At 20.9% G+C, this 21,573-nt stretch overlaps 2 protein-coding genes across 2 annotated transcripts; both read left to right on the forward strand. All coding sequences in view use genetic code 6, as the record gives it.

Annotated features, from left to right (window-relative positions):
- Nucleotides 1-2,701: 2,701 nt before the first annotated feature.
- Nucleotides 2,702-10,912, forward strand: TTHERM_01155690 (kinase domain protein; the record flags this gene model as incomplete). Its single annotated transcript, XM_001011777.2, has 24 exons — nt 2,702-3,143; nt 4,045-4,239; nt 5,664-5,725; nt 5,780-5,836; nt 5,962-6,237; nt 6,294-6,401; nt 6,455-6,809; nt 6,876-7,070; nt 7,138-7,226; nt 7,283-7,342; nt 7,391-7,672; nt 7,732-7,778; nt 7,995-8,084; nt 8,200-8,289; nt 8,405-8,494; nt 8,610-8,699; nt 8,815-8,904; nt 9,149-9,238; nt 9,354-9,443; nt 9,559-9,648; nt 9,764-9,853; nt 9,969-10,058; nt 10,174-10,263; nt 10,837-10,912. The coding sequence occupies 24 exons, from the start codon at nt 2,702-2,704 to the stop codon at nt 10,910-10,912; spliced, it is 3,234 nt and encodes a 1,077-aa protein (XP_001011777.2).
- Nucleotides 10,913-14,313: 3,401 nt separating this feature from the next.
- On the forward strand, nt 14,314-21,353 carry TTHERM_01155710 (kinase domain protein; the record flags this gene model as incomplete). The annotated part of the gene is made up of 20 exons (XM_001011779.2): nt 14,314-14,755; nt 15,659-15,853; nt 17,544-17,605; nt 17,658-17,714; nt 17,829-18,104; nt 18,165-18,272; nt 18,322-18,676; nt 18,740-18,934; nt 18,998-19,086; nt 19,140-19,199; nt 19,249-19,539; nt 19,593-19,636; nt 19,711-19,800; nt 19,920-20,009; nt 20,125-20,214; nt 20,330-20,422; nt 20,538-20,627; nt 20,747-20,836; nt 20,952-21,041; nt 21,161-21,353. The coding sequence occupies 20 exons, from the start codon at nt 14,314-14,316 to the stop codon at nt 21,351-21,353; spliced, it is 3,000 nt and encodes a 999-aa protein (XP_001011779.2).
- Between the last annotated feature and the right edge of the window lie 220 nt (nt 21,354-21,573).

A 21,573-nucleotide genomic window follows, 5' to 3' on the forward strand; every position in this document is an offset into this window, starting at 1 on the left:
TGTAGATGCCAGGCAAAATTATTCTAAATTCAAATTTTTTTTATATCTTGGTGTACTCTGTCTGCAAACATTAATTAAAAATTATTAAAATATATTTTTTTTGATTAATAATTATAAATAAAAAATGAAATAAATAAATAAAGAATATTACCAGGAAATAAATTATAATATCTCTAAATACTATTAAAATGATGGGAATTTTAATATGGTTTATGAGGAATTTAAAAAATCTTTACAAATTATTGAATAACCTAAAGATTTAAAAATTGATATTTAGGTATCCATTCTCTTTTTTAACTTACTCCAAAATAGGATTCAAAAATGAATTTTATTAGTATTTTATCAAAGATTTTTAAATTTAATTATTAAAATAATTGTCTAAAGTAAGTTAAAAAAATAATTTTTTTAGAATAATAGCTCTCATTCATATTACAAAATCCTGAACTTAAAATTATAATAAAAAAATAAACTCAATTTAAAATAAAAAAATAATAAATAAGCTATCTAATAACTGAAAATAATTATATAAATAATCAAAATATTAAATGATAGTTTAATTTTTATTAACAATTTATTCATTTATTTTATATCAACATCGATCGTATTTTTTCATCATCATCTGTATGTAGTTTCTTCTTCTTGAACTTCTAAATCACTATTTTTTTTATTATTTATTAGTTACTATTATAAAGTTACTTAAATAAATTTTATAATTTTAAATTTCTTCAAAATTTTTATAAATAAACAATTATATGAATATTTTATTTTTATTTCAAATATTTATTACCATGCTTAACTTATATATTTATTTTAATAGCTAATCGCGAAACAATATTTTTATTTTTTTATAGAGAAGAATGTTAAAAGTCAAAAATGAAGAAGGTGGATAATTTTTAAATTAATATCATATATAGAATAAAGAGTGTATACTTTAATTATTTATTGCATATAGGTACTTCATATCTTACAACTTTTTCTTAAAACTTTCTGTATTAGAATCAATTTCAAACCCTATTATAACTTCATAAATTAAAAAAATAATAATATTGTGAAATCTAGATTTTGCTTAATAATAATAGTATTACTTCAAATTCTTTATTCTCATTAATATAAAGCTTTTTGCAAATTGATATTCTTAAAGAGTCTTTTTAAACTATTTGAATTATATAATTTCATCTTGCATCATTTTAACTTTTAATAAAGATTAAAAATTTTTTTCTATTTTTTCTTTAATATGTGATTCAATTTAATTTTTGGTAATGGTTTTATTTTTTCAATATCAAATGCTTTAAAACACCGAATTTAACCAATTAAATTGAATCTATCACTTAAGCAGTTTAAAATAGTATTTATTATTTTATTGAATTCAAGTATAACAGGATTTAATTTATTATTTAGGTATGATATTTCTTATCAGCTATTTTATTACCTTTCTTATATTTCAAATTAATTCAAATTTGAAATAAAACTTCTTTATTTATGGCCTAATTATTCTTTTAAGAATTTTAAACCTAAAATATATTGATCATAGCTTACTTATTACTTAGATAGATTAAGAAGTTTACTAGACATATTTCTTATCAAAAAGTTTAATGCTTTCAAAAATATCAGCATATGTAACTAAAAATAAAAAAAATCTATCTTGATTAGTAGAATTAAAAGTTATTTGCTTATTTCTGAGTCTATAAAATTCAAAGACTTAACTATAGCTACATATTAATCAAATATTTTTAAATTGAAGAAAAATAAGAAATCCTTCATAAATCGTAAATGGAGTGGCTATAAAAGTTATTTTGGCTTATATTAAATAATTTATTTAAAGATAATTTTCGAACTCCGATTTCTCTTATTCATTAGTTTCTCTAATATATGATTAGATCTTTTTGAATTATTAAAAAATTGATGTATTTTAAACAAAAACAAGCTAATTAGCATTTTTCATTAAACCAAAAAGGTTTAAACAATCATATAAACCCAAATTTACACATTGAGCTCAGCGGTATATTTACTACAGACAGGGAATTATGTTTTTAAGTTTTACAATCAATCCGTTTTATTCTGAAAAAATAGCTGTATCATCATCAGTAGAAATAAATATTAATTAAGAATAAATTATGAAATTTTTAAGTAAATTGAATAACTAAAAAGACAAATTATTCTTTAACTTCACAAGCATTACTTAAATATTTTGCAGTAATTGCTGATAGAATTTAATTATAAAAATTTAAATCTATTTTATAAGCAACTTTTTATTAAAGTGATAAATAAAGATTTCTTGAATATTTATATAAACAATTTGAACATAAAAACAATATACAAATACATTAATTGCATTATCTTTTATAATAAAATCAGATGAATATATTAAATAAAGTACTTAAAATTTTATATTAAGGTTATTTCATATATATTAAATATCTTCTTGGTTGAAGTTAATTAGATTAAACATTAAACATTCACTTTCTGTATTATGAGTGAAATCAAATAAAAAGAAGGATTTTAACTTCCCATGCATTTTGAATGTTAATAAATGTGAATGCTAGAAATTGACTTGGTAGAATATTGAAGATTTTATATAAGGGGAAAATCTTTGTTTTTTGTATTATTTTTTATTAAGAAAAAAGCTAATTTAGCAAAGTGAATTAAAGTAAAGGAAAGCAAAGCAATTAAGCAAGCAAAAATAGGTTAAAGGCAAGAAGAAATGTCAAGTTCTAAGTAAGTAAGATAAGAAGTTGAGAAACAAATCAAAAATTGTACCATCAAGAAGCAAAATGTCAAGAAGTTCTTCAAGTTAATGAAAAAATAGTAAAAGCATTACCAGATTTTAGAGTTTGCAGGAAATGGATCATTTGCATTAGTTTTAAAGGCTATCAACAAAAATACAGGCTAAACAGTGGCTCTTAAAGTTGTTGAATGTGATGAAAGCGACTTAAAAGGAATGGAAGTTATTCAAGAAGAGTACAAAATGCTGTAGATATTCAGTGGTTGTAAGTACATTATCAAAGTATTCAACAGTTTCTACCTTACTGAAAGCATCGATTCTGATGAAGATGAAGATGATAATTAAATTCCAGTAGATTAAAGTAACAACTAATCAAGCTTATTGAGGATATTCTATGTTATGGAATAGGAATTTTGTCAAAGTAATATACTTCAATAAATTGCTATATATTCCTTTTAAATTCATACTCATTTTAAGATGATTGCGGAAGTTAAAAAATTCTAAAAAGACATTTTTATTAGTTTTTATTATTTTTGCTTGTTAATTAAATGACAAAATCAAAATGAATGAATTTTTTAATTAAATAGTAAATTTCATTGATTTTAGTATGAATCAATGAATTAATTCGTTTTTTTCCTTTTTCTTATTTCGCTTTAAATTATTCATTCATTTTTAACACTTTTCTAAATTTTTATTTACTTTAATGTTAATAATGAATGCAATTCACATTTAACTAGTAAGATGAGATAAAGAAAGCATTTAATATCAAAAAATCAATAATTCAACACACTTTACCTTGTTATTTAACAAAGAAATTAATCAAATAATTTTGTATTCATTTTTAAATAAATAAAATTGCATACATTTAATATTCAAAATAAACAAATAATAAAGATATCCTTTATTCAATTTATTAATGAGTATCAATCATTATTATTAATAATTTACTTGCAAAATAAAATAAGAAAATATTTATTCATATTTTTAATATTTGCCTTTATTTTTTCAAATATAATGCAAAACACATTTCTATTCAAATTGAATGATAAAAATAAAATTGCAATCACTTTTTATTATATTATTTTTAATAAATTTAATAATATATTTAACTATTTTTTAAAATAATTTATTTAAAAATATAATTAAATAATAGCTTTAACACAAATAATATTTATCTTCCATTAAAAATATGTTATTTTTAGCTAAATCAAACTAATGCTAAAATAAATAAACAATGATAACAAAAATAAATTTACTTCTTTAATTTTTAAATAGTTTTCAATAATATTTTATTTAATTTTTATCAAAACTTAATATAAAAGCTACCCTAGAGTCATTCATTGATACTTGTAGGAAAAAAAATAGCTATCCAAGCTAATAAATGAAAGAAATAATGACAATCTAAATCTTAGATTCTGTGGCCTTTTTGCACAGATTTGATGTTGTGCATAGAGATATAAAGCCATCAAACTTTTTGCTTAACTTTGATCAAAACGGCAATCCAACTCTTAAGCTATGTAATTTCTATTATTTGATTTATTTAAAATAAATACTTTTTAGACTTTAGAGATATTAAATAAATTTTATGAAGTTGAATTTAAGTAAATCTTAACAATTTTTAAGATAATTCATCATTCATTAGAAATATCCAAGAAAAATTCAATTAAAACTCCAATAATACTCACTTATTAAAATTTTTCTTTTTAAAATATAATTTATTCTTATAAAATTTAAAATGAATAAATAAATAATAAATAACTATCAAAATAAAGCTCAACAAGAACATTATTTTTAAAATATTGACATTGAGTTAAATTATATTTCATGAAATTGACAGCAATTAAAAAAAAAACTTCCTAATAAAGCAAATAAAGGAGTTTTTTGAAAATAATATCAATTTTTTATATTTTAAAAAAATTTAAAAGAAATTCAAGAAATTAACTCACTATTTTTAAAAGCTAATCTTATTTATATCTGATACAATATTCATTAGATATTTTTTTAAAATACCTTCATAATAAAATGAAATTGATCTCAATTATTGTTAAAAATAAAATTTTTTATTTGAACAAACTAAATTTTCAATAAATACATTTAAAAATAAGCTTTAAAATATCTAAAATACAAAGAAAGTTAGATTAAATTACTTTAATTGTGTATATTTAGAGTATTCAAGAAATAACAATAAGAACTACTCACATTTTATCAAAATTAATCTCAATATACAGATTAAATTAAACATTTATAGCTTTAATTATCTAAAAGTTTTGTTTCATAACATTTTTTCAAGAAATAAACTTTATCATAAATAAAATCTTAAAAAAACAAAAAATTATACGTTTGAATTGTTACAATCACTAAAAAGCTACTTGATTTGATAGCTAAATTTTAATTTATTTACCATATCCAAATGAAATAAACATAAAAATTTTTTATTTTAATTATAATTTATTATTTTATAAAAAAATTCATTTTTTATCCCTTAATTAATGTGGATATATGGTTTCTTAAATACCTCTTTAATACATTAAATAAGTTAAACCTAATTTAACATTAATACTTTTAGTGAAATAATAAGAATATCGATTGATAGATATATTTTCATTTAATTATCTTTAAATATATATTTACCCAAAAGCAATTAGCTCATAGTTTCTCATAATTACTTGTAGCTAAATAAAAAAAAATTTTAAAAACTTTTAAATATTTATTATTTCAAGTATTAATTAAACTATTTTTTTTTTTGCAAGAGTGTCTTTGAAATTATATTTTTACTATTTAATGAAACTAAGAATAATTATCAAAACAAACAAAATACTATTATTAAATTAAGATGACAGTTGTTTGCTTTCTTTCTTCATTAAGATTTAATTTCAAACAATTCCATCAATAACTTAATTTATGTTAAAAAATATATTTATTTGATTAATTTTATAATTAGGTGATTTGGCTTTTGCATCAGCTCTTCAGAATAACGAAACCATACTTTCTATTTCAACTTTTGTAACTTAATTTTAAAATAAATATACTTAATTTAATTTATAATTTAAATTATAGAAAGGATCTTAGGCATACACTGCTCCAGAAGTATATGAGAAAGTATACAAAAAACTGGTAACATTATTTCTTAAACTATTTTCATTATTTTTATAAACTTTTTTATTTTGAACTTTATTGAATAAAAATATTTTTGTTAAAAAATAATTTGAATCTATTCATTTTCATTAAAATAAAATAAGTCTGATCTTTTCTCTGTTGGAATTGTATTGCTAGAGCTTGATAATATTGCAACATTTGATATCAATAAGACAAAACTTTAAGAAAAGTTTGAAACATAAAACGGAAGCATCTTCACAAATTTCAATTTAGATAGATAATCTCATATCTATAAAATAGCTGTGCAATGCCTCAATTATGATGTAAATCAGCGTAAACCTGCAGTTGAGCTTCTGATTTAGTTTATCGTTTAGAACTAATAGTACTTAAATGTAGAAATTTTTACATTAGTAAATAAAGTAAAATTGCTTATTTTTTGTAAAATTTTAAATAAATCAATTCATATATTTTTAAGTCCCAATTAAAGCAGAAAGCTCAATAATTTAGCCAAATTTAAATGAGCATAGTATAGGATAAGAAGAAAAAAGAAGATCAAATCTTAGAATTGTCTTAGATTAAAAATGTAAAATTATGTTTATTACTATTTTACAGACATCTTTTTATAAAAAAATATAGAAGGATTTACACTTGGAAAAGCTTATGAGCAAATTCTAATAATTGGAAACTTAGCCTTTTAAAGAATAAGAATATTACATAATCCTCAACAATTTACAAAATATGAATAAATTTGATCCAAATTTTGAATTCATTTCAGTAGGTGCGGCTGGACTTGTTCTTGGCGTTTTCAATAAATCTTAAAACAGACACTCAGCCCTAAAGATTTAAAGAGCTAAGAAATATGAAGTTGTTCGCGAAGTTGGAATAATGAGAGTTTGTTAAATGCCTCTAGTAGTAAAATTATATGACTATTTTTACTTAAATGTAAACACATAAGAAGACTTTGTTGTTTATGAGTTAGAAAAATGTTCTGGTAACTTAAAATAATTTATTTAATTATTTAAAAGTTTTTTAATTGTTAATTTAAAAATATATAAAGGCAACTTAAAACAATTTCTCAATAACTTAAAGAAGTAAAATAAAGAGTTAGATGAAGACCAAAAGATAAAAATAGCTATCTAAATCATGGATGCCATTAATTATCTTCATATTCATGAAATTGTTCATAGAGATATTAAATTAGAAAACTTACTCTATATTGATCAAGATCCTGAAATACCAACAATTAAATTAGGTATTTTACTTTTCTTTCTCTGTTTATCAATTTTTAAAACTTTATTTTCGTTATATTTTTAAAATAGCTGACTTCGATCAAGCGAGAAAAATCCCCAAAAATGATAATTTGGATTTTGGAGAAATTGTTAGTGAATATTTTACTATTGAAGGAGCTGTAAAATATAGTACTTAAGGCTAGTTAAAATTTTAATTTATTTATTTATTTTATAGTGTGGAACAATTGGATACTGCCCACCAGAATTAGTTAAAACTTTCTTATACAGTTTAAAGGTATGATAAATATTTACATACATATTCATAATTGAATTTTTAAAATAGAGTGATATTTTCTCAGTTGGAGTTTGCTTAGCACTAATAGATAATTTTGAAACTTTAGAACCTGTACTTTTAAATAAAAGCCTTGATTATTATAACGGTTTTTAAATCCCCTTTGAAGCAAAATATGGTGATTAATAAGAAGTAGTTAAAAGAAATACTAAAATTTATGATATTTTACTTTAAACTGTTGTTTTTAGATAAGATAAAAGAACAAATTTATCGCTTATTTTAGATGGTTTCTTAAAAAAAGGAAATCAATACTATTCAAAAGTTATAGAGCAAGTATTTACATCCCATTTCTAATTTTTGATAAAATATCTAATATTTTAAATATTATATAGATTTAACCATTTTCCATCTATTCGAAGGTTCTTTCATTGTGGTATAAGTATTTTTCTAATTAAATACAAATATTATAAATTTAAAACAGAGATTTGAATAAGAGTTTTATTTATGAAAAATATTCAGCAATATTCCAAATTTTTAAAATTAATTATCTCATAATAATAATATTTTTTAAATAAAATATTTTCAAGACTCCTGTTAAACAACCTATTTAAATTTTAATTTTATTATATTTAGTATAATTATCCATTTTTATTAGGTTAAATAACAAAGGTTTAGATGGGGTGAAAGCAGTTGCTTCCGAAATAGCTAAATGTACTAATTTCTCCACTTTAAGCCTTTGGCTTGAGTAATTTTTTACACATTTTCTCAATTTATAGTTTAAATAAATAATTAAAGAAATCAAAGAATTAAACAATATTTATTTATTTAATTAATTAAGTATTTTTGTTAATTTTAATTAGTGACAACAACATAGGTTCAGATGGGGCGAAAGCAGTTGCTTCCGAAATAGCTAAATGTACTAATCTCTCCACTTTAAGCCTCGATTTCTAGTAATTTTTTACACATTTTCTCAATTTATAGTTTAAATAAATAATTAAAGAAATCAAAGAATTAAACAATATTTATTTATTTAATTAATTAAGTATTTTTGTTAATTTTAATTAGCTCTAACAACATAGGTTCAGATGGGGCGAAAGCAGTTGCTTCCGAAATAGCTAAATGTACTAATCTCTCCACTTTAACCCTTTCGCTCAAGTAATTTTTTACACATTTTCTCAATTTATAGTTTAAATAAATAATTAAAGAAATCAAAGAATTAAACAATATTTATTTATTTAATTAATTAAGTATTTTTGTTAATTTTAATTAGCTCTAACAACATAGGTTCAGATGGGGCCAAAGCAGTTGCTTCCAAAATAGCTAAATGTACTAATCTCTCCACTTTAAGCCTCTACCTCAGGTAATTTTTTACACATTTTCTCAATTTATAGTTTAAATAAATAATTAAAGAAATCAAAGAATTAAACAATATTTATTTATTTAATTAATTAAGTATTTTTGTTAATTTTAATTAGGTCTATCAACATAGGTTCAGATGGGGCGAAAGCAGTTGCTTCCGAAATAGCTAAATGTACTAATCTCTCCACTTTAACCCTTTCGCTCTAGTAATTTTTTACACATTTTCTCAATTTATAGTTTAAATAAATACTGTAAATCCTCCTTAATTAACACCAGCTCAAAAAAAAAATTTTTTCTCCGAATATTGGTGTCAAACTTTTTCAATTTTTAAAACTGGTGTTAATTAAAATTGGTGTTAATTAAGGAGGATTTACAGTAATTAAAGAAATCAAAGAATTAAAAAATATTTATTTATTTAATTAATTAAGTATTTTTATTAATTTTAATTAGCTCTAACAACATAGGTTCAGATGGGGCGAAAGCAGTTGCTTCCGAAATAGCTAAATGTACTAATCTCTCCACTTTAAGCCTCGATTTCTAGTAATTTTTTACACATTTTCTCAATTTATAATTTAAATAAATAATTAAAGAAATCAAAGAATTAAACAATATTTATTTATTTAATTAATTAAGTATTTTTGTTAATTTTAATTAGTGATAACAACATAGGTTCAGATGGGGCCAAAGCAGTTGCTTCCAAAATAGCTAAATGTACTAATCTCTCCACTTTAAGCCTCTACCTCAGGTAATTTTTTACACATTTTCTCAATTTATAGTTTAAATAAATAATTAAAGAAATCAAAGAATTAAACAATATTTATTTATTTAATTAATTAAGTATTTTTGTTAATTTTAATTAGGTGGAATAGTATAGGTTCAGATGGGGCGAAAGCAGTTGCTTCCGAAATAGCTAAATGTACTAATCTCTCCACTTTAACCCTTTCGCTTGGGTAATTTTTTACACATTTTCTCAATTTATAGTTTAAATAAATAATTAAAGAAATCAAAGAATTAAACAATATTTATTTATTTAATTAATTAAGTATTTTTGTTAATTTTAATTAGGTATAACAACATAGGTTCAGATGGGGCGAAAGCATTTGCTTCCGAAATAGCTAAATGTACTAATCTCTCCACTTTAACCCTTTCGCTCAAGTAATTTTTTACACATTTTCTCAATTTATAGTTTAAATAAATAATTAAAGAAATCAAAGAATTAAACAATATTTATTTATTTAATTAATTAAGTATTTTTGTTAATTTTAATTAGTGACAACAACATAGGTTCAGATGGGGCCAAAGCAGTTGCTTCCGAAATAGCTAAATGTACTAATCTCTCCACTTTAACCCTTTGGCTCTAGTAATTTTTTACACATTTTCTCAATTTATAGTTTAAATAAATAATTAAAGAAATCAAAGAATTAAACAATATTTATTTATTTAATTAATTAAGTATTTTTGTTAATTTTAATTAGCTCTAACAAGATAGGTTCAGATGGGGCGAAAGCAGTTGCTTCCGAAATAGCTAAATGTACTAATCTCTCCACTTTAACCCTCAACCTCAAGTAATTTTTTACAATTTTTCTCAATTTATAGTTTAAATAAATAATTTAAGATAGAATAGAAATAAGCATTACATATTTTTTTTAAAGTAATTTCCACCAAGTAATTAAATTTTAATAATTTTTTTATTTAAATAAGATAAATTTAAGTTTCTTTTTTTATAAAATTTATTAAAATAATGTAATTTGATTAAAATTTCTATTCAATTTATTTTTATCAAATAAAATTATTTTGTTTATTGATTATTAAATTTCAGAATGAATATCAATGTAATGATAAATTTTATACCACATTTTATAAATTATTTCAATTAAAGAAGTGTATGCTTTATTAAAATTTAAAACTTAAAATAAGGATTAACCATATTAAAAATGATTTCCTTGCAATATTAATTATAAAATTGATATAATCAAAACTTAGAAAGTTTAATTAATTTAGCCTGTGTAAAGGCTAAAATCAAAAAAAATTATAAGATTAATTATTAATATTTTAAAGGAAGATCATTTAATTTAGACTTGAGATTTAAAAAAATAAAAATTTGATAATTAATTAATTTTATTATTTTTATAAATTAGATTAAATAATTTAGATAGAAACATTTCTTTAGAGAATTACTTTAACAAAGAAATTAACCTAGACATAAAAATATGAATGAGTTAAAAATATTAATTAGATAATATTATGATTTATAATAAGTTTATAAATTTATAATTATGAATTTTTTATGAGGTTTTTTTTTTTCAAGTAAAAATAAAATAATTTAAATTTTATGAGAGTAAATTTAGAAATTATTAAATTCTTTTTTTTGTTAACAAAATTCATAAATCAAATTAAATTTAATATTATTGTTTATAAAATATTGATAATTATTAGAAGAAATAAAAAAAATGCTTTGCTTATTAATAAAATATGTGTTTTTAAATTATTTATGATTTATTTGTTTGTATCTGAAAATAATTAAACTTATTTAATTAAAATAAATATTTTATTTTTAATAACATCTTAATTGTCTTTTTTATATTTTCTTTGTTTAAGTGATAAAATTTTAATGAATAATTAGAACTAATTAATAATGATAATTCATGTGATTAGTAATAAATCTTCATTTAATTAAAAGTTAAGCCATAAATGACTTTCATCATTATATTTTAATATGAACAAAAATGAAAATAAAAGATGTATATTTTCTTTCATGATGAATCTTAACATCTCTTTAAACACTTTTTAATTACACTCAATTCAATCATAAATGAATAATAGCTTGTAAATAAATTTAATATCATTTATTTATATTTTATTAAAAAATATTAAAAATTTCTTTAATTCTATTTTTATTTATTTTTAAAATAAGAATTATTTTTACTCTTAAAAATTTCATTATTTAAATTAAAGAATATTTAACTACTTAATAAAATTCTATTAAATCCGAGAGATACACACCAATTATTGTTGATTTATTTTCCTTTTGAAACTCAAATAATAAAACAAATATCTATCAAAATAGTTTTTAAATGTGAGTGTTTTAATCATAACATGTATAATATAGTTAAAAGCTTCACCTCTTCTCTTTGAACTAAATGTCTATATTATTTTACATTAAAAAAGAATAATTACAGTCAATAATTTTTTAAAAATTAAGAATAAAAATTGAAAGATATTTTAAGTTTTCAAATATATTCTTTTAAGGATTATTAAAGATAATTCATTTAATTGTTTTCCTTCTTACAATTTATTCAGAAGCAAAGATCAAAATACTCTAAAAGCAAGCTATTATACAAAATAAAATCAATACCTTTATAATTTGGATTAAAAATTTTTATATTTGAATCTTTCTCCTTTTTTTCTTTAAATCCTATTTTTTATTTTAGTTGGAGAAAATTGGAAAATATTATTTAGTGATTAAATGTAGAGCCAAAATATAATGATTCCAGAAATAAACATTTACTACTAATTAATTCAATTAATTTTTACAAATAGAGAAATAATAAAATAGGTAGCTGAAAACTCAGAGAAATCTGTTAATTTAGTCATTCGTATTTTTTAAATTATAATTTTTAACTAGCACTAAAAGATTAAAAAGTTCATAATGAATAAATAAACAGGTTAATGTGAAAATTTTATTTTTAATTTAGTTTTCAAGATTAAAATACAAAAATGATTAGCTAAGAAAAATCAATAATTAGTTAATAAAATTACAAAAAAATAATGAAGAAAATATTTCTTTTGCAATAGCAAGTTGAGTAAATATTTATCTGTGTTAAAAGAATAATACCTACCTAATTAATTTATTAGCAACTTATACAATAAAAAATTGGATTCAATTATTATACATTCATAATTATAGTCCTTAAAATGTAAGTTTTTGATTTGTTTTAGAAGATTTAATAGTGAATGTTTGCTTCAAAGCTCATGAAAACTAAAATTTTGTACTTTGGTTTTCAGAGTTAACCTTTCTAAATGTTGTAATTGACCTTAAAAATGATAGCCTATTTGAATTATCTTAAATTGATACTGTTCATATTGGCTAGCTAATAGTTTATCATGCTAAAGTATTCGACTTCTTTGTTTGATTATTAAAGCTCCTCTAATTTTTTCTTTTTGAATGGAAATATTTATTACCAACATGTATCAAAACTAAGTATTTAGAAAATTTATTAATATTAATAAATTTTATACTGATAAAAATTAATAGACAGTGGTGAAAAATCTTTTAAAATTTTCACATTGTCAACTTGGATTGTTTTTGAAAATTAAAATATCAAGAAATTCATAAAATAAATAGAATTAATTTTAATTTTGCAAAAGTAATTAAAAATTTGAAAGAAGAAAATAATAAATACTTCATTTTATTAATTTTTATGTTCATAATTTTATAGCTATTATCAAAAAATTATTTCTTTAATTTTCCTGCTCAGCTGCTCAGAATCAAATTAAATATGAGATAATAAATAATTTATATCACCTATATAAAAATACTGCTCTATGCTTTAATGGATACTCTATCTTTATAAAGAGCCTTACACTTAATTTACAATATAATGATTAAATCAATATAATTTATAAAAGCTAAAACAAAAATAAGGTTCCTCAAGAAATTCCTCATCTTCTGCCAACATAATTAATGAAGAAAGGCTACTACTATCTCCTGAAGAAGTTCCATAAAATTAGTAAGATGGTCAACCATCTTTATTTCCTATATTTAGAAGCTTAGTAATGCAAATATGCATATTATCACTTTACTTTCAATCTTATTAGAAACCTTACCTAAGTTTATGAAGAAGTACTATTCTAAGGCGAATTAGAAGCTAACTTAACAAATGAAGCAAGAAGGAGTTTCAGCATATCTGGAGAAGATCTCCTTCATTCAAGAAGAACCATTTTTTCTAAATAAACTAAGGCATAACTATCTCAAAGAAGTAAATAGCTAAATATCATTTATTGAGATAATAAAGAAATATAAATTCATTAGATAAACTTATAATAAATAATTAAATTAAATCTATAATAAAAAATATACATTAAAATTAAAATAAATTATAAAAAATTAAATATATTTTTTAGATTTTTATTATAATGATAAATTAGGATATTTATAATACTTATATTAAGATATTTTCACTTAATTAAGCTTGAATATTTATATAAGCAATTTATAAGGCAAAAATAATATACACATACATTAAATTTATTATCATTTATAATAAAATGAGATGATTATATTAAGTAAAGTATCTAAAAATTTTATATAAAGGTTTCTTTTTATTTATCAAATATCTTGTTAGTTTCTTAGTTGAGGTTTATTAAATTTAACTATAATCATTCACTTTCTTCCTTTTTTACATAAGGATTTTAATTTGTCATGTATTTTGAATGTTTATTGATCTGAATGTTAGAAATTGACTTGGTAGAATATTGAAGATCTTATATAAGGGGAAAATCTTTGTTTTTTGAATTATTTTTTATTAATAAAATAGCTAATTTAGCAAAGTGAATTAAAGTAAAGTAAAAGCAAAGCAATTAAGCAAGCAAAAATAAGTTAAAGACAAGAAGAAATGTCAAGTTCTAAGTAAGTTAGATAAGAAGTTGAGAAACAAATCAAAAATTGTATCATCAAGAAGCAAAATGTCAAGAAGTTTTTCAAGTTAATGAAAAAATAGTAAAAGCACTATCAGATTTTGCAGTTTGCAGGAAATGGAACTTTTGCATTGGTCCTAAAGGCTATCAACAAAAATACAGGCTAAACAGTGGCTCTTAAAGCTGTAGAATGTGATGAAAGCGACTTAAAAGGGATGGAAGTTATTCAAGACGAGTACAAAATGCTGGAGGTATTCAGCGGTTGTAAGTATATAATCAAAGTATTCAACAGTTTCTACCTTACTGAAAGCATCGATTCTGATTCTGATGAAGATGATGATTAAATTCCAGTAGACCAAAATAACAACTAATCAAGCTTATTGAGGGTATTCTATGTTATGGAATAGGAATTCTGTCAAAGTAATAAACTTCAATAAATTGCTATATATTCCTTTTAAATTCATCCTCATTTTAAGATGATTGCGAAGGTTAAAAAAATGTTAAAAAGACATATTTATTAATTATTTTTCTTTTGCTTGTTAATTAAATGACAAAATCCAAATCTGAATGAATGTTTAATTAAATAGTAAAAATCATTCATTTTGTTATGAATAAATGAATGAATTCGTTTTTTCCTTTTTCTTATTTTGCTTTTAATTATTCATTCATTTTTAACACTTTTCTAAATTTTGATTTACTTTAATGTTAATAATGAATGTAATTCACTGTTAACTAGTAATATTATAAAGAAAGCATTTAATATCAAAAAATCAATAACTCAATTCAATTTACCTTGTCATTTAACAAGTAAATAAATCAATAGGCTCTTCATTCATTTTTGAATGATAAAATTGAAAAGATTAATCATAAAAAAATACAAATAATAAAGAGATCATTTATTCAATTTATGAATGAGGGTCAATCATTATTATTAATAATTTACATACAAAATAAAATAAGAAAATATACATTCATATTTTTAATATTTGCCATTCATTTTTCAAATAAAATGCCAAACGCATATCTATTCAAATATGAATGACAAAAATAAAATTGCAATCACTTTTTTATAATAATATTTTTTTAACAAATGAAATAATATATTTAACTATTTTTTTAAATAATTTATTAAAAAATATAATGAAATAATAGCTTTAACACAAAAAACATAGATATATCTTATATTAAAAAATGTTATTTTTAGATAAAAAAATTAACTTTAAAATAAATAAACAATTATAAGAAAAATAAATGAACTTCTCTCATTTTTAAATAGTTCTCAAGATAATTTTATTTAATTATTATCAAAATTTAATATAAAAGCTACTCTATCGTCATTCATTGATACATGTAGGCAAAAAAATAGCTATCCAAGCTAATAAATGAAAGAAATAATGACTATCTAAATCTTAGATTCAGTAGCTTTTTTGCACAGGTTTGATGTTGTGCATAGAGATATAAAGCCATCAAACTTTTTGCTTAACTTTGACCAAAACGGCAATCCAACTCTTAAGCTATGTAATATTAATTATTTAAAATAAACCATTTTTATACTTTAGAGATATTTAACCAATTTTATTAAGTTGAATTCAAAGTAAATCTTAATTATTTTTTATGATAATCCATCAATCCATTGAAATATTAAACAAAAATTAAATTAAAACTCCATTAAACTCCCTTAATAAAAATTTTCCTTTTTAATAGGATAATTATTCTTTTAAAATTTAAAATAAATAAATAAATTTCTAAATAAAGCACAAAAATAGCATTTATTTTATAATTTTGGTATCAATTTAAATGATAATTGATGAAAATAGCAGCAATTTAAAAAAAACCTTGCTGCTATTGTAGTTTTTTGAAATAAATTTCAAGTTTTAATATTTCAAAAAAATTTAAAAGACTTTAAGACATAAAATAACAATTATTATAAACCAAACTATTCCTCATCATATCTGAAACCTAAAATACCATCTTATAAATTGAAATTTATATCAATTAATGCTAAAAATTACATTTTTTATTTGAACTATCTAAATTTTTTAAAAATACACTTAAAAAAAAGCTTTAAAAGAACTAAAATACTAAGAAAATTATATTAAATTATTAATTTTAAAGTGCTTAATTTAGAGTATTAAAGAAATAACATCAATAAATCCTCACATAATATTAAAATTAATCTGAATATACAGATTAAATTTAAAATTTAAAGCTTTAATTATCTAAAAGTTTTATTTCATAAAATTTTTTAAAGAAATACAACTCTATCAAATATAAATTTTTTAAAAAAATAAGAAAACTGTGCATTTACATGAAAGTGCAATTTATTTAACCTTAGAAACGATAATATAACAAAACTGTCAATTTTACATAAGATAAACTAAAAAAATTAGCATCTATTTGCTAAATAATTTAAATTAAATAAGTTTATTTTGTGAATTAAGTCATTTTTGCTATTTTGCTTTTCCCTCACAAATAAATACTGAAATAATTCTCAAAATTAATAGGAAAATAAAGAATATTTTCAAATTAAAAGATTTTTAATCTATTTTGATTAATATTGTATGTCAGAAACAAATTAATCTTCAATCATTCATAGTTAAGACTTAATTACAAAAAATTTAAGCATATAACAAAAGATAGAGCTATGCTTAAATACTATTTCTATCATACATAATTTTTTTAAAAAAAATAATAAGTATCTCTTATTCTTTGAGAATAACTATTATAACAATTTCTGATAAATTGTTTTATTTGTTTACTAAAAATATCTATTAAATTTGAATATAAAGAATATCTTCACTTGCAATATTATCTTTCTTTTTATTCAGTTTGGTTTTATCATTGAAAAAATTAACTCAATGATGCTTAAATCAGGGTTATATGTGGGGAATTAGATATAATTTATTCCAAATCATCAAGAAAATTCATTGTTTACTATGAAATGTGATCTCCCAATTAGAGGTGGGAATCAGTTTGAATTTTAAGACCAATACCTAAAAAAATTTTTTTAATTTATATAAAAAGTTTTATGGATTATTTTAAATATTAAAAATTTAACAATTTCCATTAATTATATAAAATAGTTAATTTTGTTTAACTTTATTTTTCTTTTTTAATAATTACTTTTTTATTATGGTTTTCTTAAATCAATGAAATTTACTTTGTTTATCTAAAAAAAAATATTTATATATTAAATTATATCAAAAAGGTGATCTGGCTTTTGCCTCTGCTCTCAAGAATAACGAAACAAGACTTTCAATTTCGACTTTTGTAATAAAATTTTTAAAGAAATGTTTAATTAAATTTCTAACTTAAATTTTAGAAAGGATCTTAAGCTTATACTGCTCCAGAAGTTTACTAAAATGTGTATAAAAAACTGGTAACATTAAATTATTTTCTTTATTTATTTTGGCTTGAAACCGATTTAGTTATTGTCATAATTTTTTGTTATTAAATTCATTGTATTTACTAATATTTACTAAATTAAAACTAGTCTGATTTATTTTCTGTCGGAATTGTTTTGCTAGAACTTGATAACATAGCAACTTTTGATATCAGTAAAACAAATCTTGAGCAAAAGTTTGAAACAAAAAATGGATAAATCTTCTAAAACTTCAACATAGATAAATAATCCCAAATCTATAAGATAGTCATGCAATGCCTTAAATACGAAGTGGACCAACGTAAACCTGCAGTTGAGCTTCTAATTTAATTCATTGTTTAAAACTAATAATACTTAAATGTAGATGTTTTTACATTATTAAATAAGGTAAAATTATTTAGTTTCATATTTTTAAGATTCATTTCATTCATTTCGTAAAAACTAAAGTCTCAATTAAAGCAGAAAGCTGAGTAGTTTAACCAAATTCAAATGAGCATAGTTCAGAAGAAGAAGAAAAATGAGAGTGAAATCTTACAGCTATCTTAGATTTATCATGTAAATAAATGCTTATAAAATTTTAAATTAATCTTATTTATTATTTTAGAAAGATTTACACTTAGAAAAGCTTATTAAAAAATATGAATAATTGGAAAGAAAGCCCTTCGAAACTTATGAATATTAAATCATTCTTAATGATTTGCAAAAATTGACTAAATTTGATCCTAACTTCGAATTCATTTCAGTTGGCGCAACTGGATTAGTTCTCGGGGTATTCAACAAAGCTTAAAATAGGTACTCAGCTCTTAAAATATAAAGAGCTAAAAAGCATGAAGTAGTCCGCGAAGTTGGTATCATGAAAGACTGTTAAATGCCTCTAGTCATTAAATTTTATGACTATTTTTACTTAAATGTGAATAATAAAGAAGATTTTGTGGTATATGAGATAGAGAAGTGTTCAGGTAATTCAAAAAATATATTTAATTACTTTACAATCATTTATTTTTTAAATAAACATTATTAAGGCAACTTAAAACAATTCCTCAATAATTTAAAGAAATAAAATAAAGAACTAGATGAAAATCAAAAAATAAAAATAGCTATCTAAATCATGGATGTCATTAATTATCTTCATATTCATGATATCGTTCATAGAGATATCAAATTAGAAAATTTACTCTATGTAGAGTAAGATCCTGAAATTCCAACAATTAAATTAGGTACTTTACTTACATTTTTTTATTAATTTTAATAATTTTATTTTGAATTTTCTTTTAAAATAGCTGACTTTGATTAAGCCAGAAAAATGCCTTATGATTGGTTGTATATTAATGAATAATATGTTAAATAATACTATCCTATTGAAGGAGCTGTAAATATACTATTAAAAATTAGTTTAAATTTATTTTTATTTTTATTTTAAAGTGCGGAACTATTGGATACTGCCCACCAGAATTAGTCAAAGATTTCTTATACAGTTTTAATGTATGATCATAATATCTAAAATTATTTTTAAGACTTATTTTTTATAAAGAGTGACATTTTCTAAGTTGGAGTTTGTCTTGCACTTATAGACAATTTTGAAACTTTAGAACCAGTACTTGTTAACAAAAGTCTAGATTATTTGAACAACTTTTCAATCCCTTTTGAAGTAAAACAACATAATGAATAAGAAGTTGTTAAAAGGAATACTAAAATTTATGATATACTGCTTTAAACTATTGTTTTCAAACAACATAAACGGTCCAATTTATCCCTTATTCTAGATGGTTTTTCTAAAAAAGGGTACCAATACCATTCAAAAGTTAATGCAAAGCCAAATTAAGTATTTATAATTAATATATTCATGCCCATTAATTATTTCAAATTATTAATTAGATTATATCATCCATCTATTAAAGGGTTCTTTCTTTAAATTATTCGTAAATATTTATCATCTTTTAATCTTAAATATTTTTATGTTTTATGATATTTAGATTAATTCATATTTAAAAAGCAAAAAAAATTTAAGTACAGATGGGGTGAAAGCAGTTGCTTCCGAAATAGCTAAATGTACTAATCTCTCTACTTTAAGCCTTTGGCTCTAGTAATTTTTTACACATTTTCTCAATTTATAGTTTAAATAAATAATTAAAGAAATCAAAGAATTAAACAATATTTATTTATTTAATTAATTAATTAAGTATTTTTGTTAATTTTAATTAGGTCTAACAACATAGGTTCAGATGGGGCGAAAGCAGTTGCTTCCGAAATAGCTAAATGTACTAATCTCTCCACTTTAACCCTTTCGCTCTAGTAATTTTTTACACATTTTCTCAATTTATAGTTTAAATAAATAATTAAAGAAATCAAAGAATTAAACAATATTTATTTATTTAATTAATTAAGTATTTTTGTTAATTTTAATTAGTAAGAACAACATAGGTTCAGATGGGGCGAAAGCAGTTGCTTCCGAAATAGCTAAATGTACTAATCTCTCCACTTTAAGCCTCGACCTTGGGTAATTTTTTACACATTTTCTCAATTTATAGTTTAAATAAATAATTAAAGAAATCAAAGAATTAAACAATATTTATTTATTTAATTAATTAAGTATTTTTGTTAATTTTAATTAGCTATAACAACAACATAGGTTCAGATGGGGCGAAAGCAGTTGCTTCCGAAATAGCTAAATGTACTAATCTCTCCACTTTAAGCCTCGACCTCTAGTAATTTTTTACACATTTTCTCAATTTATAGTTTAAATAAATAATTAAAGAAATCAAAGAATTAAACAATATTTATTTATTTAATTAATTAAGTATTTTTGTTAATTTTAATTAGTAACAACAACATAGGTTCAGATGGGGCGAAAGCAGTTGCTTCCGAAATAGCTAAATGTACTAATCTCTCCACTTTAACCCTTTGGCTTGGGTAATTTTTTACACATTTTCTCAATTTATAGTTTAAATAAATAATTAAAGAAATCAAAGAATTAAACAATATTTATTTATTTAATTAATTAATTAAGTATTTTTGTTAATTTTAATTAGGTCTAACAACATAGGTTCAGATGGGGCGAAAGCAGTTGCTTCCGAAATAGCTAAATGTACTAATCTCTACACTTTAAACCTCGATTTCTAGTAATTTTTTACACCTTTTCTCAATTTATAGTTTAAATAAATAATTAAAGAAATCAAAGAATTAAATAATATTTATTTAATTAATTAATAAAGTATTTTTGTTAATTTTAATTAGGTGGAATAGTATAGGTTCAGATGGGGCGAAAGCAGTTGCTTCCGAAATAGCTAAATGTACTAATCTCTCCACTTTAACCCTTTGGCTTGGGTAATTTTTTACACATTTTCTCAATTTATAGTTTAAATAAATAATTAAAGAAATCAAAGAATTAAACAATATTTATTTATTTAATTAATTAATTAAGTATTTTTGTTAATTTTAATTAGGTCTAACAACATAGGTTCAGATGGGGCGAAAGCAGTTGCTTCCGAAATAGCTAAATGTACTAATCTCTACACTTTAAACCTCGATTTCTAGTAATTTTTTACACCTTTTCTCAATTTATTGTTTAAAAAAATAATTTAAGAAGCAATATAATTAAACATTAAATATTTATTTGAAAGTACTACCACCAACTGATAAAAATTAAAAATATAGAAATTAAAAAATGTATAATATTTTTTAAATATTTCGAAATTAAATTTAATTGATTTAGTTTTGTTTATCAGATTAATTTTAGTTTATATTTTATAAAATTTGTTAAAATAATGCATTTTGATAAAATTAACTTTCTATTTAATTTATTATGAAAAAATAAGATTATTTTCTTTATTATGCATAATAAAAACAAATGTTTTCC

The sequence above is a fragment of the Tetrahymena thermophila genome (genome assembly GCF_000189635.1).
Source record: "Tetrahymena thermophila SB210 genomic scaffold scf_8254722, whole genome shotgun sequence".
In the NCBI taxonomy this organism is placed as follows: Eukaryota; Ciliophora; class Oligohymenophorea; order Hymenostomatida; family Tetrahymenidae; genus Tetrahymena; species Tetrahymena thermophila.